Source organism: Balearica regulorum, chromosome 15, assembly GCF_011004875.1.
Source record: "Balearica regulorum gibbericeps isolate bBalReg1 chromosome 15, bBalReg1.pri, whole genome shotgun sequence".
Classification (NCBI taxonomy): domain Eukaryota; kingdom Metazoa; phylum Chordata; class Aves; order Gruiformes; family Gruidae; genus Balearica; species Balearica regulorum.
Window position 1 is genome coordinate 11,061,212 of NC_046198.1, and position 21,843 is coordinate 11,083,054.

The window sequence follows — 21,843 nt, forward strand, 5'->3', positions numbered from 1 at the left end:
TCAATTTTTATTTAATTGTACGTGAGAGGAAAACAGCTTTTTAAAGAAGTTTTCCATTAGGGTACTTAAGGAGTCTTGCCTCTTATGCTCACACTAAATATATGAAAGCACTTTCAGAATAGAGCTGTTTTCAGTTACAAGCTTATAAGCCAAAGACCTCCTACCTTTCACAGTCTGCAAACCATATTCACCACAAAAGTTCACGGAAAAGATGAACTAGGTAACACTAACAAGACAGTGGGAGGCTTGGAAGGTTAAAAGATCATAAGGAAGGTGTTGCCACACTGCAAGTGTTCACAAGTAACTCAAAGAAGCAGATTCTTAAGGTAGTCTTAAAGCAAATACACTGAATCCCTGCAAACGTTTGATCATGTACAAATCCTTAGCATTAGGAAAGTAAAAATTTCCCAATACAAATCTAATTCAATTTCCTCACCTTTTAAAGTAAGTTTTTGTGTAAAACAGACATAATATTTAGACACATCAGAAGCAAAAAGAGAAAATACTTAGTTTTCTCATACGTTGTCATCATTATTGAAAGTCTTTGGAGGGGTACACTTCACTTTCCAGCCCCAAACCAAGTCTAATTCTTCAGAAAGAACTTTCATCTCTGTCTACACAGATTAAGGTGTTTGTTGTGCAGCTCTGAATATGCCTACCTACAGAACACAGGTGTATGTGGGAAATTCCCCCTCCATACACAAGGTTGTCACCATAATCTGCTTTGTTCCCAAGGAGAAGCATTAGTGATCTACAAGCGTTACCTTCAGCTCAAACTATTCCTTACAATGCAGTACTGAAGTGGACTTGAAAGAAGGTGAACTCCAGGCTCAAGGAAACACTGAGGAGTCCCACTTGTGGTTGTTGAATTTTGAAGTAGAATTTCTGTGGGAAATTAAGAAATCTGTTCCAAAGTTAACCCTGGTACAACCACCACTGCAGTTATTTAGGCAGGAGAAGCTGCTAGGCCTACAGTCAAGTGGCAAGTGGCTATGAGATACCTGGAAGCAGAGTATCTGCAATTCTCAATACTCTCCTGTTACAATTTTATGTTTCTATGTTTAAATTTGCTTTGAGTTAAAAATCGGTATTACAAGATAAATAAATACATTCTTTCAGGTCCCATCCTCTTTTCCCAGTGATGCTTCCACACACTGATGGGAGAGGCAAGTAGGAGAAAGCAACAAGCGAGGGTCCACTTGCCCAGAGCTGAGGAAGCTGTGACAGCTCCTGCAATGAAACTCTGCTTTCTTGAATTCTTAATCCCTTACAGATACATGAACAAAAGTGAGGAGACTGATTTAAAGTTTACGTTCATTAGTTTAACAGCAGAATAGGGGAAAGAAAAAAATAAAAACTCAAACCAGAAAAGTCAGAGACTTTTGACTGAAACTATTCAGATATGAAGTGCAAATACCTTACTAGGCAACAGATCAAGACATTTAAGGGAAATTTAATAATTTCCTTACATATTCAGAGCTCCTGGTCTTAAAATGCACATTTTAGGTACAGTCAATCCTCTGTCAAGTTTTGCCTCTGCTATTCACCTTGCCATGTCTAGACCACAGCCTGGGCACAGACTTTTATTTTTTTTTCTTATTCATCTGTGTTGCAACCAATTCTTGTCCAAATGTAATACGGACACAGCAGCGTATGTTGAATGACGAACAGCATGCTGCCCTCAGCCTATTTTTTTGAAAGAAAAAGGATGGATAGTCACAAAAGGTCATACAACCGACCACTGCTTCTTTCTTCACTGAAGATGGAGACCCTATGGCTATTCCAACAGCACCGTTTCTTCTGCCTTGTGGGAGAAGAAAGTCAGTATTAAACCACAGCTGACAAGATTTATTACTCTCGAGTACTCTTTGCACCTCAAGAGTAACAAATTTAGGTCAAATCTGCCTTACGACATTTCTGTCACTTCTTAGTCTACATTAATTTCAAGATTCACTGTACTGCTTTCCTAAGGCAGGCATGCCACAGACCCCTTATCCATTAGGGTAGTAGGTGGGAATATTTCATAAATTTAAATACTTAAAACTTCAAAGCCATGTTCTTAGGTTTCAAGAAACAAAAAGAGGGAATTGATTCTACAGTGCTCCATAGTATGGAATACATCCACATGCTGATAGGATGATTCAGAGTTACTCTGAGTCAGCACACATTTCTGACACACCAGCTTAAAAAAAAATAAAAATCAACTTAAATATTGTTCACTCACTTCCTGCAACCAAGACTTAATTATGATATTGTCCTACTAGAAATGTCAATTATTTTTTAAAAGAATATGCCATCAATACCATAAATTTTGTTTCCAGACCCACTAAGGTTAGGGGTACTAGTAAAGGCTTTATTAGTACTAGCAAAACTGTGTACTAGTTACATAATTTTGTGGTTTGGTAAGTGTTCAGAAAGTCACCTTCAAAAAAAAAAAAGCCAAGTACATGTAACTTCTTAAACTGAGGTATTCGAAATGTTTGCTTAGACACCAGCAGAAAAAGACAGTTAAATATTTTAGCTCTGTTCAACAGCAAACATTAAATCTAAGGCGCTTGCTCTGCACCGATGTATTTGCTGGCTCCCATATTGCTGTTGGGTGCGGTAGAGAGAAGATGCCCACACAGCTTCCCTGGTCTGTCAATAAGACACTTGGGTCTGACCATCTGAGCACAAGTTTGAAGACAACAATATCACAATGTATAATCAAACAGCCTAAATAACATCGCAGTTCTCAAACTGAGTGTAAATAAAAATATACCATTATGACCATCTGAGCAGCTTGCTGTCCTTCTGTAGATTGGATTAACCCACACCTAATTCGAACAAATCCTACTTCTGCCTGTAAGTGAAAAAAACACTGTGAAAGAAGGAAAAATGAAAGTACTGAACATGTTACAAAAGATGCTAGAAAGCAACCTGAAGAAACTTTTTTTCTTCCAAACTGATAAAACTTTTCCATTACTCCTTATTTAAGATGATGCATCCCAGCAAGGGCACAAGCTACCTGTTTTTCAATAAAGCAAAGCAGCATATATATTAAACTCACCTGTTCTCACTTCACAATCATTTTGTCTTAATTTAACCCTGATTTTGAAAAAATATTAGTTGCACAGTACCTACTGTCAGAGAAGAATGATTAAATATTTCCTGCAATTCAAATTTTGAAGGCAATTCCTCCCCATCTTCATCGAAGATACACTAGCAATCACACAAGAGAAACAAGACTTGCGGTTTTTCAGGCCAGTATCAAAATACTTTGAATAATATGCTTAATTATTACTTTTTGGTCTAAAAGTTTTAAAAGCACACTAATCCTATTCCTTTTTCAGTTGCATTTTTTGGTTTTGACAAATTATCTCCATTTCCTCATCTGGCAATGACAAGACTCTGCTAAGTGTTCTCTGGTGCTCTGATGCCAGGCTGACAAATTCTGTGGAGGCTGGGGAGAATGGGAGTTTATCCTAATTAATAAAGCAGCCTGAGCTACCTTCTGCAGGAGTGATGGCTTGCCACAACAGCAGTGTGGCTAACCTACCAGGAACCAAAGCACACTTAGACAAATATTTTGATTGGACCAGAATCCCCATCCAGATAAATAATAATGGTAGAATTGAGTTTAAAAAAAAAAAAGAAGAAAAAAACAGCAAAAAGAGACCAATTAGGTTGTTTCCAGTTCCTGAACAGGTCTTCTCAAGTGTAAAATTAACCACAAAAATGACTGTGGAAGCCTGACAGTATTTTGTCTTGTGCCTTTGAACATAGTAAACAATTGCTTTTATTCTCTGCTCGAAGGGTATTAAGATGACAAGAGGGGTACCATGCTTTCAAGAGTTAGCTGCTTTATACACCAGAAAAATGCTTTATACAAAAGTGCATTGTTAGCAACAAAGAAAGAACACTGATCTAGAGACAAGACACAAGAAGAACATGCATGTAAATCCTTCAAGTTCACAGGGCATAAAGCAATACAGAGGGGCTGTTTTGTAAAATGCGAGAAGAGAGGCGATCTATAAAAGCATCTGCTAGACACATCACCTGGAAGCAACAAACATTCAGAATAAAACTGGAAGGACCTGTCTTGGTTTCAGCTGAGACAGAGTTAATTTTCTTCATAGTTGGGGTCAAACCACGACAGGACCACAAACATCTTTTGAAATAACATTATCGATTCTGCTGAAGGATGAAAAATCTGGATTAAGTTATCCCAGAAACTTTCACAAAGCAGGTAATATCCCAGTGTCCACTAACTTATGAATCAATAGCCAGAGTGTTCACTTTCCTTCTTCAAACTGTACCACCAAATTGGAATGGATATTACTGAGCAGTTCTAGAGCACAATGAATAGTTACCTTAACTTGTTTGCACGGCAATACTGTTCCACAGTCCTAAATTGGCAGGGTCTCGTTCCCTATCACTGCTAAGGAAAATATGGGTAACTTTTCACAAAGCAGCAGTTAGAAAGAGGTGCAGCATAAAATATGGAGACTCATTGATCTCAACTGAAAGAAGCAAGTTTGAAATAGCTTTGAGTCCATTAAAAGAAAAAAAAAAAAAGATGGCAAACAGGTTCTACATGAAAAGCTTCAAAAATGCTTCTATACATACCAAGTGTCAGATAATACAGTAGGTTTTCTATGACTCTATACACGTTTCTGAATTCTGAAGTGCCTTAGAGAACAGTGTTAGAGACCATTTTCTACTGCACCCAAACATGCTACAGCTGCTCTGAGACAGTCAAGGGGGAGAGGGGGGAAAAAAAAAAAAAAAAAATCACTCTAAGTTATTTCAGAAAAGACAACCTCCTTTTCCCTCCTTCCTTATCCACAAATACTGGATTAATACATACAAAGATTGATCTACAGAAGTCAGAAAAGTCTTCCTGAGGCCCTTCTTCCAGAAAGAACCAGACCTCTCGAGGACAGATACTTTAGTTCTCATCTACTAATTGCTAATATTATATGCCATTATACACTAGAATCACCCAACCCTAAAGCAACCTTTCCCATTCCTAGGTGAGCTGCTTCAAGTCAGTCATTTTTTCCCAAGGATTCAGAACAAGAATAATGACTTTAATGTGGTCTTTCATTTAATAAGATCAAAGCCTCAGTGAGGCTCTGCACTGAACGGCAGAATGGAAAACATCAGTAAACTCATCTTATTTGTCTCCTTACACTACTGGAAGGGACTGGTTTAAACTGTTCTGCTTCCTCTCATACAATTTGCACCTAACATATTTTTCTAAAGTAAGGCAGGTGACTTCAAGCTGATGAGGAGCACTCACATTATTTGTTCCACTGGCTCAACTGTAGGTGCTGCCATCTCCAAATGAGGGGAAAGACAACACATTTTTCTGCATCAAGTCTACAATGAAGATGTGTTCTTGCATAAGAACGAAGTTGTAGCCAAAGTCTATACGAGCTCCAAAAACAAAGCTTTGGTTCAAGGGCTCTTCTCAAGAGAGCAGTGCAAGTCAATTTAAAACTAGAGAGCTTTGATGAAGTTAAGAATTGTGTTTGGGGGTGAATCAGAGATCTAACTAGTCATTTAACCTCTACATACAGATTTTTTTTCCTGCTCTCCTTACTCTGGATAGGCTATGCCACGAGCTGGACATTAAATCAGATTTTTTTTTTTTTAAATCAATAACTTTTTCCAATTTTTGTTTCACATAAAATTCAACAGCAGGTACAAGGCTGAAATGAAAGGAGAAAAAAGTTGCACAAACTAAGGGAGAAAAATAGGAGGACACTAAATATGTAAAGATGTATGGTTTTCCCATATATAGCCACAGTAGTAAAAAGCTGTATTTCAACAAGAACAAAGCAATTCTCCTGAATTCAAGTGACTATGCTGAAATTGCTCATTTGCTTCTCCTTTGGTAGGTGCTTAGCCCCACCACTAGCATTTACAAATCTAAATGATTTCTCAAGTACTCTATAAAAGATGTATTTAAGAGCCTATTGTGTTTTTAAACCATTTAAATTAATGGATCTTGTTCAAATTAAATTGCATGTCCATCTACAGTAAGATTCTTTTAAAAATGGAAAGTGTATTTGCCTTGTGAAAACATGTAAGCCGCTCAAGGTTCAAATGCACATCTCTTTCCCCGAATATATATGATGCAGGGGTATGTTCTGTGTGGTGATTTTTATCTATTTCCTGCAATGCACCACTGCAGTAGAGAATTTCACATAAGAACAAGGGGCTTGCCAATACCGCAGTAGTGTGTTCTAAGAGCTAGTACAAAATCTATTACTTTACCTCACCATTCCCCCATGTCAGCAAATCGTGGAAATGTTTTTAAATGTCCTATTAGGTAATGTATTGATCTAGTCTGTGAGCACGTGACTTGGGAAGCAATTCAAGGAGCAGGCTCAACAGACAAACCTGCCTGACGCTGTGCAGAGTCTTACTAAACCCTGCCCACACTGCAGAGATTGTATTTTGCCCTGCATAAAACTAAGAAATCTGATTCTTCATATGAAACCAGGTATGCTCTTGGGAAGTTTGCCAAACTACTTTGATGGAAATACTCTAGATAGCATCCTTTCAGGAAGAAAAGAAAAAAGAAGCTTCAGGATACTAGGATCAAAGCCTTAACAAGTCCTACAGCCTCATTTAGAAAAGCACAGATATTTCAGCTCTCTTTTCTTTAACTATTCCAAGATGTCCATAAAAATATGTGAACTTAATTAGTCCACATCAAAGTCAAAGCAATTCTGCTAGTAGGAAAGATGGATGGGAAGATGCTACAGCACAGATTCTCTGTGGCATGACTTATTTATGAGACAAATACTCTCAGCAAAAAAAAGGAGACTAGTAGAAAATGAGCAGCAATAGAGTGACAGAGTGCATCTATTAGCAACTATTTGTTTTATTAAAAAAAACCCCAAAACCCAACAATGCTGCACTAAATAGGGTAGATCAATTGTTGACCCTAACCAAAAAGCATTAGTGTGGTAGAAAACATTTGTGCTTTTAAAAGCTTCCTATGAGTTATGCACCATTCTGTGAAGACTTTAAGAGGTATTACACATGACATTTTTCTATTTACTGTAGGAAAGCAAGTCAACTGGTAGTACAGAAATTAACCCCATTGCTTACCACTTTTCTGACAACTGTAGCTTTCACTGATGACACATACAAACAAACAAGGCATACAAGCCAAACTCACTTCTTGCCATAAAACTTCCTCTTTGTCTAATAGGAGCTGAAGACAAGTTCTAGCCCCCTCACAGTGCCTACAAGAAAAACCCTTACAAAACAATAAAATAAACTTCCTTCTTGGTTTTACAAGAGCTATACAGAACATTTGTTGATTCTCCTTCCAAAGACAGATTTGCCCAAAGCACCATAAACCACTCCCAAGAAGCACATTCCCCCTTAAAAACATGCCAGGAAAATGTGCCGACACAGAAAAGACCATTAAGCCATACACGCTAAATAGTCTTCATCACAGAAGTAGTGTATCCTCTAAATTACACAGCGAATCTTTCGGAGAAAATAAGATAGAACATTCACAGGGTCTCAAACAAGAGTGCCTTCACTAGCATGAAGCATAAAATGGAACTACAATGGACAAACTAGATATTTTGCTTATCTAGTTCTGCTTATGATATTAAGACATCAGCATCTGAGGACATCTTTATCTTCATCTAGCTGTATATGTACAGGAACAGTCTCAGTCAACTAGCACATTACTGCCTAGGAACATCCAGAGAATGAAAGCAAATTCTCAATATGCTTGCACAGAACATGCTTTGATATCTAGTAAGCTGAAGCTTACTATTTCTTCATAACTCAGTACAAAAGAAATTAATAATTCATTTTACTAGAGCAAAATAAGAAGTCTCTCATTCACTAGAAAACTTTCATGTGAATTCACAAACCTGAAGTAACAGAGATAACACAGAAGCGGTCAAAACTGGAATTCACCCTTTAGAAGATTTAAGATTTAGACGGATGGATATTCTGAACTCTACAGACATGCAAGTCAGCTTACAAAAACTGTTATTAAAGCAACATGAACACAAAATACCTTTTGAAAGAGAAAAGGAGTTTGGATTTCTCACACTAGAACTTGTAAGATTAATGAAAGCATCTTCAAAAAAACCCCCCAAACAACTAGGAAGTAAGCATTCTCATGACAAAAATTTATTCCTTTTATCCATTTAAAGTGTTTGCAAATTGCTGCGGTCCCACAGAATAATCATTAATCACAATGTGTGAAGGAAGGTGGGTGATAGTTTCTTAGCTAAGAGACTCTGTCTTTTTACACAGGATGTACAGCCAATTATTATGTTTTAAGACTTCGTGCTCCATTTGGAACAATAAATTGTTTTGCAAAATAAATTTATTTTACCTGCCTGTCAAAGGAATTAATTGGGAGGAGGGGTATAGTTAAATTGTTACTGCCTCTCAAGATCAGGGCACATGAAATTCTAGCTCCTGTTGTTCAGGAGGGCTTGGGTAAGGGGTGGTTTCCAAGTAGAGAAATTTGTGATCACCTAAACGGAATCAAGAAGCAACCAAAAAACTCTCCAACCTGTCGCATCCCCCACCCTGACAAAGAAACAAAGAACATCCCCAAAACCCAATACAAACCAAAAATACATCAAATGCCTTCTCAATTTGGCACTTCACTAATAAAACTCAGTTCTTGGAACAGAGTTTAGAGCATCTTGTCCACATGTTAAGGAAAAAAAAAAGCTGCCATAACAAAATACTTGCCTTTTTGTAGGAACATGGAACTACAAAGGTTCAGCTGTCTGCTCCCTTCCCCTGGCCCCTGATACTGCCAAGCACTTTGTTAATTATCTCAAAGCCAAAGTTCCATTAATAAAGGAAAGCATATTTTAAGTTTGTTACATTTGAAGCATCTCCAACCTTACTTGGTTAGCTTTAAACTGAACATCTAGTGTAATATACAATCTTTGTATTTTGTGGTTGAACACCCCACGTCTCCCATACTATCAAACTTCAAATAAACGTCGGCAGCAAATTAAAAAAAAAACAACAAGGGCACCATTTCTTGATGGTTTCAGAGTGCTACCGAGAAGCTGAGATAGCAATCCTTGGGCAGGTTTAATACTGTAAAGGTCATCATGACTGTGAAGCATTTTCTGAATTTCCATCACTGATGTCAGGACTGTTAAAGACACTACTTCTTTTTTTTTTTTTTTAAATGAAGTTTCAGTTATAACACTGAAACCTTCCCCTCAGAAGTGAAGGATGACAACCTTGCAGAAGTTCTCATTTCTTTCCTCTTTTTATTTTGTTGACTACAGCTAAAGATAGCTCCTTCTCATACTAATTTTTTTCAGCAATATCCAACCACACAACATTTTGTTTTTTAATGTACCAAACAATAGCATTAAGTAAAAATTCATATATTTTCACAGATGCCTGTAAGCCATTAACAGATTAGATTTCATGGATTAGTGTCATTGCTTTGTTCAGAAGACCTAAACAGACAAATCTCTGAATTGATATTTTTAAATCGAGTCTAGAGAAACTCATCCTGCTATTTTTATTAGTCTATTCTGTACATTACTAAAAGGAGTGTTATTAGAAAAAAAAAAGCTGGGGTTATTTTAGTCACATGCAAAAGTTTGCCCTTTTTTTTTTAATACTGTAATTACAAATGCAATTATTTGTATCTTTTTGATGTCTCATCATCAATAGTTTTGACTTCAGGAAATCAACTTTGATTCTGATCAGGCACAGTTTAATAAACATGAGGCAAACCTGTAAGTGAACAGAGTTGACATCCAGGCCCTAAATCTGTCCGCTGACATTTGTGTAAAGAAAAAAAAAAAAGGTCTAGAGCCTCACTGCAATGCAACTCTTTGAAGAGCAACACGGAGAACCATCAAATAGATTCAAATCTTCATCGTGACCCAGCTCAGACTGCTTGCCTACAATGAATATGAGAACAGGAAAGCGTTTATGTGCAGGTCAGATGCCACTCACCCTAGCAGCAAAGGGAAATGCTTCTACTCATAGCAGCTTTAAACTACCTGAATTCACTAGAAGAAAAAAGTGTCTGTCGTTACTACTGTGAGAATAAACATCCAAACAGGGTAAGATAGTTTTGTTGTTGTTCAGTTTTATTACTGTTGTTGTGAAGTTTGTTTTTATTTAACTACTGGGCAGTTGCTGCATCTTGTAAGAAAAATCTCCTCTGGTACCTAGCAGCAGAGTGGGAAGTGGTCACAGCTTTGTGTATTTGACTGGTTTGAAAAATTGTCATATTCAGCAATACAGCCAGAGAAGAGACAAGCCTACGTCTCTTGTTCATGCACTGAGTGGGGCAACTGCAGCTGTAAACCAGGGTCAGGTATGAATGGTCTGGAGAAGAAAAAAAGAAAGATGGGTGCACAGCCCAAGCTGGCAGTGAAAGGGGCTGGAGAGGTGAGGGGAACTGTGCCAGAATCCAAACTGTTGCTGTCACCCACAAGGCCAGAAAGGCAGAAGTACAGAAGCAGCACTACCTAAAAAAGCACCGAAGATGTAGTGCCAGCCATGTGTGTAGCTACAGCTCTGCATCTCTTGAGAGCAAAGCTCACATTACAGTAATGCATCTATTACAGGTATCAGCCACAGTAAGTCTTTGCCTACAGCTAAGGATGTATGATCCTATAGTCTCAAAATCTGTGGGCAGCCACAGAAGATACAGGGAAGTATTCCTTTTTCCATTGGCCAATGTTTTCCTAGCATGAGAGAAAACATCTCCATTATCTACTACAAAAACTGAGACAGAAGAACAAAAGGTGGTATAAGAAAAAAGAAATTAAAAAGCTCCACAAATACATGAACAGTCTTACAGCAACAATTCCAGTGTCACTGCTGTAGACTTGTAAATACGGATTTCTGACTATTTGGAAATATAATTTCTATTTCATGCTTCATCTTCTACCGTTTATTCTAGTCATTCATAATTTGGACCAAACTTGAAAGACACATGGCTGAATTTCAGAAAGTACTTGGAACTTCTACCAACTTCAGAGGTATCTGCAAGACTGCAGCAACCCTGAAAATTAACTCATCAGTAGACTCCAGCTAAGTGCTACACGTTGAAGGCATGCAGCATCTCCTGTAGCAAAAGATACGACGATGTGACAAAACTAACATTTTGCGCTGACCAGCCAGATCCTGTTCTCTTCCCTTGTCTTCAGTATTTACAAGAGGAAGTGCTAAACTCTTAACTCAATATAAACATTCCCTTCAACAAAGGCTGATCACTTTAGCACCATTTACATGCCACCAGTATTATTTCTACATCTTCCTTTTTAGTAGGCTGCTTGATTACATAATGCTGCACATTGAAAACAAAAATTAGTAGATTATAGTGTTTGGTTTCATTTATGGACATTGTGCTTGGTTTGTCATTTAATGCAAAAAGTGTTAGTTTAATTTAAGGCATGGATATAAAAATTAGTTAAGACAAAACAAATACAGATTGCAGCAGCCAGCTGGGTTTAATGGCTAGGAAAGCTTATTAGGCAAAGCACATGCTTTTAGCTAGAACACACCTCTGCATTCCAAAAAGAAATCCCAGCAGGACAGCAAGCTTTCGTAACACGAGGATAAGAAAAGCAAGCAGAAAAATTCCCAGGCTGTTAATTACAGTGGAGGCCTATTTCATAATATCAACAACAGATCTTTCTTCTTATTTTCCTTGCTCTTTAAAGGACAAAATTAAACAAAACCAAGGCACCTCCACTTTTGCCATTTTGCTAGCCATGTCTTAAAGAGAAGCCTGTCTCTAGAAAAGCTTCACCTACCCTCTACTGTTCCAAAGGAGGATGTTGGAAGGGCTGCAGAAGAAAGGGTGAAAATATAATTAAGTGCAGATAACATTACTTTTGGGACCTAAAACATCCCCTCCTTCCTCAATATCAAGCATGAAAGCATACCCAGAGCCCTAAGCATTATACAATCTGTCAGTGTAAACACCAGTTTCTTTCTGAATTAATTAGGTTTCAAAAAATTCTAATGCCTCTATTAAAATATGAAAGATGTGAAGGAAGAAGGCATTTCAACCAAAGTGCTATCCAATCCTGGCAAGATAAAAACCACCACCCTCATGCTACCAAATACCGCAAATGCTGAGCCTCCTTTTAAGTACCTTCAGGAGAGTGAAAAGTAAAAAAAAAAAAACCAAACAAACCCAAAACCCACCAACCACACCCCGCCCCCCCAACAGCAACACAACACTTTTATGGGGTAAAGACTTATCTTACAAAGCAGTTGAGTTCTGAGAACCATTTCTGGTAGCCAGCTCCAAACAATTGTTAGCAACCTTCTGAAAAGAACGCAATTTTTACTTAAATAATTGAAAAGCTGAGGCTAACAATTTAAAGAAAAAAAAATCCTAAAACTATTCCAGTCCTTGAAACTATTCAGAGTTCTGCAGAACAGGAACCATCAAGACAGAATGCTTTTGACACAATGCCACTGTTTCATTCCACGATGCATCTTTTTGACAATACTTCAGAACGCATAATATGTGTGTTGCTCCACATTCTTAAAACAGAATGCTCTTTTAATTTAAATACTGGAACTCAAGTTACCAAACACTTAAAGGTGAATAATATCATAAAGCTAGATAAAAAAAAGCTTGTAAATCTCAGCAAAAGCAAAGACTTAAATTTTAAAAAGAAACACAAATGGATTCACCTTCAGCAGTTTTAACTACTGCCATTATACACGTCAGATCAGTGGAAGTATTGAAAACACAACACTCTCACCTTTCAGATGCTCTACTAGCTGTAAAGTCTGTGCCCTGTAAGCAAGAAAAAGTAACATACTACATAATACATAACATTTTCCACTTTTTTGGTGAAGACGTTAAGATTTCTATTAAAGATTTAATTTTGTCCACTGCCAGAGAGCTAGAAGAACAGTACTTTGAAGTAGAAGACAATTTGCCTGTCAAAGTTAATGAATTACTCCAGTTATTCTCTGATTAATCATGCAGAGAGAAGGTTCTCTAAGAGAGGGGAAATTTGTCTGAAAGTTTGCAGGCAAGTTCAAGAGTTTTTCATCAGTACTGTGAACCCATGCTTGGGCATTTCTTTTTCAGTAATGAAGTAATTCTTGGAATTAAAGTGCCAAAAGACTTAATCAGAGCAGCATTTCCTGACATCCCGTTTCTGATAAACAAGTGAAAGCAGTGGTAACTGATGAGGGAAGTGGGGGAACAGTACTACCTACATGCGTTTAGCCCAAGATCTGCATTAGGATTCCCCGGTTCACCAATCCCAGGTAAAACTTATCTCCTAAGAAAAATAAGTAAAAGATTTATCAAATATGTTCATACTCAACATGACCCTTTGGACAAGTGTTTTTGCACAGCAAACTCATCACTATAGTTTTGCTAGAGAAAAGTCAAACAATAAGTAAGCAGGAATAGCTATCTACACATAACCCTTCAAATTCTGTAAGGCAGCTTGGTTTTTATGTTTCAAGAAAAAAATTATTTTCCTTTCTATAACTTGCAAAACAGGTGAGTATTACAAATAATAGCAAAACTGTTTCAGCCAACTTAATTCACATCTCCCTTTTCCTCCACTGGTTCTGGGGAAACCTTGGCTTTTGAAAAGAATCATCCCATATGTGAATCTTCATTGTCAAATGAAATACAACTTATGTACATATGTATACACACATGTTAAGAAAGCGTAACCATTCTACTTAGAAGAAGGAAAAAGGAATTTGAGCCTCAATTTCCTGTAAATATAGTTTCAGAAGGTACTTTATGCACTCTTGAGTACATATTGAGCTCCAGGAAGCCATTGCAAATTTTCTATCCAAAATTAGTATCTGAACACAGGTATAGTTTGTATGATGGGAAGAAGATACGTTTTTTTGTAGAGGCCTTGCTCTATTTATGTCTACTTGTATTAATGCCATAAGACATTCAGTAGTTCACATCAGACACTTGGACAGAAGCACATCCATTTCTGTAAGAGCAGAGACACCTTTAAAAACAAGTAAATGCACAAGGAGAAACAACAAGACGTTCAGTTACAGAGTAGGTTTTGGAGCACGCGCACCTGACAAATCAGTAGCATGTGGCATTTTAGTAATAACAGTGCCTGTGGAAGATGCTTCAAAGAAGGGAAGACAGTCTGCTTCTGCATTACAGGTTATTGCCAGCAACTACTCACGCACATGTCATTGATTCATTCAGACAAGACAGTCGGAACTACGGTAACTCTGTCACGTTTGTCAAAGCACACAGAGACATAACATAGATTCTACCTGACATTAGCAAATACCGGGCCCACAGCATGTCCATTAACACCAATAATTAAGATAAGCAGTGTTTTATTCATCAAGAGAGCATCTGTACAGTAAAGCTGCAGACTGCTTTCAGAAAAAAATTACTCAGAATTTACAGTTTATCTTACAGAAGAGCTTAAGGGTACTTTGGTGTACATGCATTTTCATGTAAAGCAGAACACAAGAGACAACTTCAGTTGTATAAATATAATAATTGTGTGATTTAAATAATCTATTTGGAAAGCAAAAATCATAGATCCAAGGACTCCCAACTGAAAAAAGGCACAACTCAAAATTGGAATACGCATTGGTGGAACAAATTGCTTTAACTCCTATAGCAAACATGATTGAGCTATATGCAGACAATTGTGACAAAATGAAATAATTTTTTTGATCATCCAAAACAGAGATGGGATGTTGCTGGCATCTACAAAGCCATACTGGGCCGTAGTCAGTGACCTTGTAATTCTGTTTAATGGAATCTCACTTTATATGGCTGCCACGATTCAAACAAGCTACATGAAAAGAAGCCTCCTCTCTGTCAGCTAAACTCCCATAGTCTGTCTAATGATGAAGCAGAACCCACTTCTCAGGACACTTGCTTGAGGACAGCAGAGCTTACTCAGAGCTGTGAAGAAATACCAGCTTGAGCCTCAAAACAGGACAGGAAAGCAATATCTGAGCACCCTTCCAAGTACAACTTCAGATTCGACACAATGCTCCAAAATGGATGGGAAAAGAAGGCTCCAGCATTCATGTACTTGGAAAAAGATTACTGCCATGTCTACAGTAGAAAATACTGACATCTTGACAATAATCCTAAAATATGGGCTTGTGCACGTGTGGAGTTAGTTATGCCAACATCAGTAACTATTCTGTGTACCAATGGAAAACTGCCTGCAGTATGAGATTTCATGAAAAGATTTAATTGAACACAAGAAACAAAGCTAGATCACCAAATCTTTTAAATTCTCAAAAAAACCCAGAAAGCATTACTGGGAAAAAGCAGTGGCTGCAAAGCCTCACAATCCACTGTGCAAACAAGTTGCTCTGTTATTTGGTTTAGAATGTAAAGGCGGTCATCTGAAAGAGAAAGGCTTTTATAGTTCATAGAAAAATGAATCCTGGACTAGCTCAACACTTCTCCCTAAGGCATAGCTGTTTGAACATCAGAAGTTCAAACTCGCAGGTCAATATGTAAACAAGAGAGGTAAGCGAAATCCTGTTTCTTTGCAAGGGGGGTAGTGGGGGACGCTAGGTAAAGAGGGGGAGGAAGAGAAGGCAGTTCTATACAGATGAATTCCAGTTACTTATGACTGCTGGGCAAGCAGATACTGGGTTGAAATAACAAGAAGTCCATTTAGAGAGAAGAAATCATTCTGCAGTTCTTCAGAGAAGGGATTTGCAAGCCTTACAAGATGGTCAGCTGCAACACCTTAAAATACAGATTTGCTATGTTTGATTCAAAATACAGCCCATCCTCAAAGTCGTTGCACTACACATACAGTATAAAACAGATTTAGAGAATATACAACAAATCCTCCATTGTTGTAGTCAAAAATTAACTTGAAAAGTGCGTCCTTTCATATTTTACATATTGGTCATATTTCACCTCTAACAGTCAACATAATGAAGATTCTGACTAAAATATTACAAGAGGAGGCGTGGAAAGATCCCCCCCCCACCCTTTGCTTTTCTTTGTAACACATTTTTTGAAAGACACTAAAGAATGGTGCTCTGCAGTAGTGACAATCTTTCAGAAGTGGCCACTATTCTCATCATTCTTCAATGAGACTCTTGGGGAGGGAGCAGAGGAATTGTGTATGCATTTACAGAAACACTACCTGTACTTTGTGGCAGTTTCATCTTTCCATCTTTAGAGCAAAAGTAGATACTCTGTCTCCTTGGGCAGCTAGATTCTGCTTCTACTAAGGAAAAAAAAGAGTCAGAAACAGCAGCTATTTCAAGGGATGACATTTCCTTATTCCAAAAGTTTTATGCAGCTCTTTTGCTGACAAATATTCTCTTTGAAAATGGGGGGGGGGGGGGGGAATAAAGAGTAACCATTAATATTGAATGTAATTTTACAAACCCTACTAAATTCCTCTTTTAATCAAAAAAGGAAAGACAGTAACACTGATAGACATGCACATCCAGAGAAGTTACCAAAAAAGATAAAGGGGGGAAAAATAAGTTACGCATGTGGTCTAGCTGTGCTGTTCTGACAAAACACAGCAGACCTTGAATTCTCTTTAATTGATCTTTAAATTAGTGAACCTGATCCTTAAAATGGCAGAAACAGATTCTGTACTATACTGGATACCACACACCTTGAAGTATCTCATATTACCATTCTCCACTTTTCCTTCCCAAGGCTAAGTAAATTAGCATTGACTATACATGTATTTTTTTTAAATATATACATGAACAAAAAAATAATTAAAGTAAAAAAATCCATGGCAACGATATTCTGTGCAACGAAATGAAGTTTAAACCCTCAAAATTCCAATTGAGACTTGAAAAAGTTAAGATTTGGAAACATGTTTATGTTGGCCAAAAATACTCTGAGCTCTACCTAACAGCAACATCACAAAAAAGAAATAAGTGAGTGTTGTTATGGGCTTCTAAACACCAAAACACATTTTCTCATCACACAGTTCTGGTCTCTCATGATATGAGATAAAGTTCAATAGGAGTCTTCCATGAGACACTGGGATTGAAATGAGAAATAAATTTTAACACTACTTAAAATAATAATTATTTGCATTCTTAGTAAAACAATACAGATGCAGTCATTGTATGACAGAGTTATAGAATGGTTTGGGTTGGAAGGGACCTTCAAGATCACCTAGTTCCAACCCACCTGCCATGGGCAGGGACACCCTCCACTAGACCCAGGTTGCCCAAAGCCCCATCCAACCTGGCCTTGAACACTTCCAGGGATGGGGCATCCACAGCTTCTCTGGGCAACCTGTTCCAGTGTCTCACCACCCTCGCAGGTAAGAATTTCTTCCCAATATCTAATCTAAATCTCCCCTTCTTCAGCTTAAGGCCATCATCCCTTGTCCTATCACTCCATGCCCTTGTAAACAGTCCCTCTCCCACATTTTCATAGGCCCCTTTAGGTACTGGAAGGCTGCTGTACGGATTATCACTAATACAACGGAATAGTGACTGTTCAGTGTACCTGTGCTTAATAACTGAATGTTGACTGACTGTAACAATCTAAGTGACATTTTTCTTCTTTTATAGTTAAGGTAATACCATGCAGAGGGGAAAGCTTTACCAAAACTAATTACTAAACCAGTCTTTACATACATTTTTTGACTTTTTAAAATTACCTACACACATCTACATATAAAACACCAGTTCAATGCGAGACACTGCCTGATAGACGAGACAGAACAGAGCAAAACGTTTAATTAAGCACAGGCTTAAGAAAGAACCAACCGCACTCTTCAAACACAGAGACTGCTAGCAAAACTAATAAAATTAATGCTTTGTTTGTTGACCATACATGAATTACAGTTACAGTTTTATTGCTCTGTATTTTGTTCAAATATACCCCAGTGTACCTTGGTACAAATCTACACTTCAAAAATCATCGGAGTAATTAGAAAAGCTGTAGAAAATTAGTGCATTGAGTAGTATTTCCATAATTTCTCCTAAGAAATTATTAACAGACATTAGATACCATGAGTAGTGCTTTTGAGGGACATAAGAGTATACTCATTTGGTTTTCCAATTTAAAAAAGTTTAATTTCCAACTGGCTTCTCATCAGCTGATATAATGTTACTTCATGATTCTCTCTAAAAACAAGGAATGGTGGTACAGTCAAGAACTCTTACATGCTACTACAGCACAAAAGTGACAGGTTCTTGTTTCTCAGACTGATACAAACATTTTCTTTTGTTAAGTGGCTTCAAATTTGAATTTCACCACACATATGCACCAATTAAGAAAGTTATCAGTAGCACTTAACATGCAACTACACAGACTTTGCATAAAATTTAAACATTTGAGAGAGAGACAAAAAGAGCAAGAAGGTCCACCACTCTCATATGAAAAAGCTGTGTTCATGCAAACGGAGAGGTTAAGTCTACCCAGTAATTTCTGCTGACATTATAACATCTGTGGGGGAAATGAAACTTGGCCAACAGTGCCTGCACCAAGGCCTCATGTTAGCCATCATGTAGGAGAACACAGTGCTGAGATGGACAGAATCAGCTATACCACTAAAAACCACTCTGTCAGAGTCACACTGAAGTCCTATTTCACCTTTGAGATATAGAGGGATAGCTGCACCTGAACAGCACTCTGGCTTGTTCTGTGGTGCTCAAGCAGCAAGTCACTCGAGTTACTTCCCTGGTGTATCCTCACTGCTTACACCAGGGGTTTCCTGAACCACCATATTATGACACTCTCTGCCTCTATCATCTCCCCACCCAAAACAAGAGGCTTTGCTTCCAAGTCTTCTACCTTCCCTCACTTTGTATTAGACATTGTATCTCTCATTATTTTCAGTTTACTTACTTTCCATACAGAAACTGAAAAGGGTTTTTTTTTGTTGTGCTAGAAGGTAATTTATATCAAGTGGATATAAGTGGAAGACTGAATTGCAGAGAAGCCTGAAAAAACAAAGGACAGATGGCATGGGTTCCGTGTGTCCTGCCTTCCCTTCAGAATTTCAGTTCCATTCCCAAATTGACATGGATGGTCTGCTGGTATCTATGGCTTCCCCTTAAGTAGGGAATCCACGTGATGCAATCTCAAAAGTTATGACATTGCATTCCAACAGGGAAACAGCAAAAGGCAGGACTCCACAAACTCTGCCCCAAAGCTGCGAAGGACTGAGGTTTGAAATCAATCAGTTCAAGCAAATAGATAAGCTTAATGCTTCTTGTCTCCCAACTGAACAATTGAATTTGGGAGGGGGGAACAGCTGCTTTGGACTTGAAGATCCAAAACTGCAGTCTCCCTGGGAAAGAGAACTAAAGTATTTATTATTTGCTTTCCTTGTTCTTCTCCATACTACAGGAACATTAACAGGTTTCAGAAACTCTTAATTATTTATTGCTCCCAACATACTAATAAATATTCCTTGGCAGACGAGGCGTACTTTTTAGTATGCTCTTCTGCTGATCTAGCTCGTCCTTGTTTCCAAAACTAAGACAGACTTACCAAGACTTTTTGCTAGTTAAAGCATTAGCTGGTATATTAACAGCTCATTAAATCTCCAGACCCCTTACCAAAGTTAACATAATAGCAGAAGTTTGTTCATGCTTGGCATTGGTTTACAAAAAAAAAGTTACTATTAAAAATAACCACAGTGCAATCTGCATGTTGGTAAGAACAGAGAACTCATCTTGGAGTTTGTTCCAAACAAATCCCTGTTTCTGCACTTACAGAAATGTTACCAGTAATAAATTGAACATCTAAACACACACATTCAGCCTCAATCTATCATTTACTCAGACATGTCAGTGGATGCCAGAGAACTCAACTCTGAAGAGCTGTGCAGCAGCAGAATTAAAGTTGTCCGGGGTCTTAAAGCCCCCGTGTGCAGAAAAATGAAAGGCTAATACATATGCACAACCCACAGCATTGGGAGTGACAAGGGAAGACACAGGAGTGAGGGAGAAAGTGAACTACTAAGTCTTTTACCTGAGCAAAAACCAGAACTGCCTTGGCATACTTCACTTGAAAAACCAGTTAAAAGCTTGAAGCAAAATCAGGGGATTCTTGAGAAAAGTATTACAATTGCAAATCACCAGTAATCTCACATAGAGCAGAGTGAAAGTATTACATGAGATCCCATACAGATTTCTAGTTCTGATCTCTTGCATTGTTTCTATGGTTATAAACATGTGCTGTGTTTTGTGGACAAATAGATGGTCTTTATGCTTTCCAGCATGATTAAAAAAAGAATTTGAGGGTACCACCTCAGGCCTTGAGAGTACCTCAATTTGCTTAAAAGCTATCCCTGCCAAGTAAAGAGGTGGTTTACTCAGTTCTAAAAGAAGTCCTTCCTAGTTCTGATTTTCAAGATAGCGCTTCCTATAATCTGGTAGTGCAAATAATTGAGGCACAAAGAATAAAAAGCTGGAAAGGCTGCACGACACACATTATTTGGGTGATACTAGAGCAAACTTTACGACACCACATTTTTGCCTGGGTCTTGACCTATAGGAACACATTCATAATAACGTAACTTCTATGGCAACTTCTCTTAAAGTGTAAGATAAAGTGTAGGATAAAGTTGTTGGTGACAATGCCTAGCCACTGGACATTGAGATTTATGCTGGAAATACACTGGGAAAGGCATATTAGCAAGTTTATGTCTGACTAATCAATCAGTAAACCTCACTTCCCCAGTAAACACCACTGTGCACAAAAGGCAGGGGTTTTTTCAGACGCTATCCATTACATAACTTGCATTTTTCTGTAGCATGTATATGAGGGCAAATGTTATGTTGTTCTGGGGGACTTTAGATCCTGTACCAAAAAGCCACCAATTTTCCTCTTCGGAGCTCTATAATGTCTAAGAGAGAGAACAGCCACTGATGGAAGGGCTTGAAGAAGCCTTACAAGGGACAGATGTGACCAAATACCAGTGGTGACCTGCACTCTCATCTGGCTTACAATACCATCTTCCAGTGAGCCCAAGTAACAAAGAGTTTGTAAGTTACAGCCATAGATTCCAGGATCACAATATGTATCCTTGGGCATTTAGAGTAGCATAGAAGAAAAATTCCAGGTGAGAGAAAATTACAACCACCTAAAGTAGTTGCAGCTAAACCAAACAGCATCTTACAGGCCAGGGCCTAGATATGCTGGCCATCACCAAACAAGAATTCACAAAGTTTCTCCTCCTTTTGAAAGGCCATAAGGACACAGATGGCAGAAGAAGTTACAGTTCTTCAGAATCAAGCCAATCTAGTCATTAGCACATGTTCTTAAAGAAACCATAAAACTTCCACAGCACCCAACTATTGCAGACAACACAACTAAAACAGCAAGGGGGACACTGTTTAATTCCTTTTTCAATTCCCCTCACCCTACCTTAAAAGTCTTCCTTCCTTTTTAACCTGAACACAAAACAGAACTTCCCTACAAGCAAAACCAGAAAAATTAGCCACAATCAGAAGTTCATCTACCTCTTTACTAGTGCTCCACAGGAATGTGCTTCACTATATAATAGCTTTTCCTCCCTGAAGTCAGAACAGTCATAAAAAAGGGGGAGGGGAGGTTGACTGCACTAGTTCTACAGCATCTGGCTATGCAATAAGACTCTTGAAATAATTTTCTCTAGTGTAGCATATCGCCAACAAATCTGGCAAGAAGCAACTTTAAGCATGTGTTGCTGTGACAGCAATGAATTATCACCCCAGTCTGCAGCAAGATTAACACTTACAACCTTGGCATGAAGAGCAGTCTGCTCAGATAGTGTCAGGAGTAGTGCTCCATGATCAGGCTCGAAAGGGTGGGCTCACGTTAAGAAATTAAGAGTACAGAAATACAGATATTTGCCTAAACTGTAAACAAACATA

The 21,843-nt window shown here is 38.0% G+C and overlaps 1 protein-coding gene across 6 annotated transcripts in view; it reads right to left on the minus strand.

Moving 5' to 3' along the window:
* Positions 1-21,843, minus strand: part of USP22 (ubiquitin specific peptidase 22) — a 112,079-nt gene that overhangs the window by 74,611 nt on the left and 15,625 nt on the right. The window contains exon 1 of one of the 6 annotated variants that reach the window (XM_075768094.1): positions 2,762-2,784. The exons of 4 other annotated variants lie outside the window; for them this stretch is intronic. In XM_075768094.1, the coding sequence (XP_075624209.1) occupies positions 2,762-2,773 (12 nt within the window). In that variant the 5' untranslated portion in view covers positions 2,774-2,784. Of the gene's footprint in view, positions 1-2,761; positions 2,785-21,843 lie in introns of those variants that run through there. One more of the 6 variants, XM_075768097.1, reaches the window with a different exon arrangement.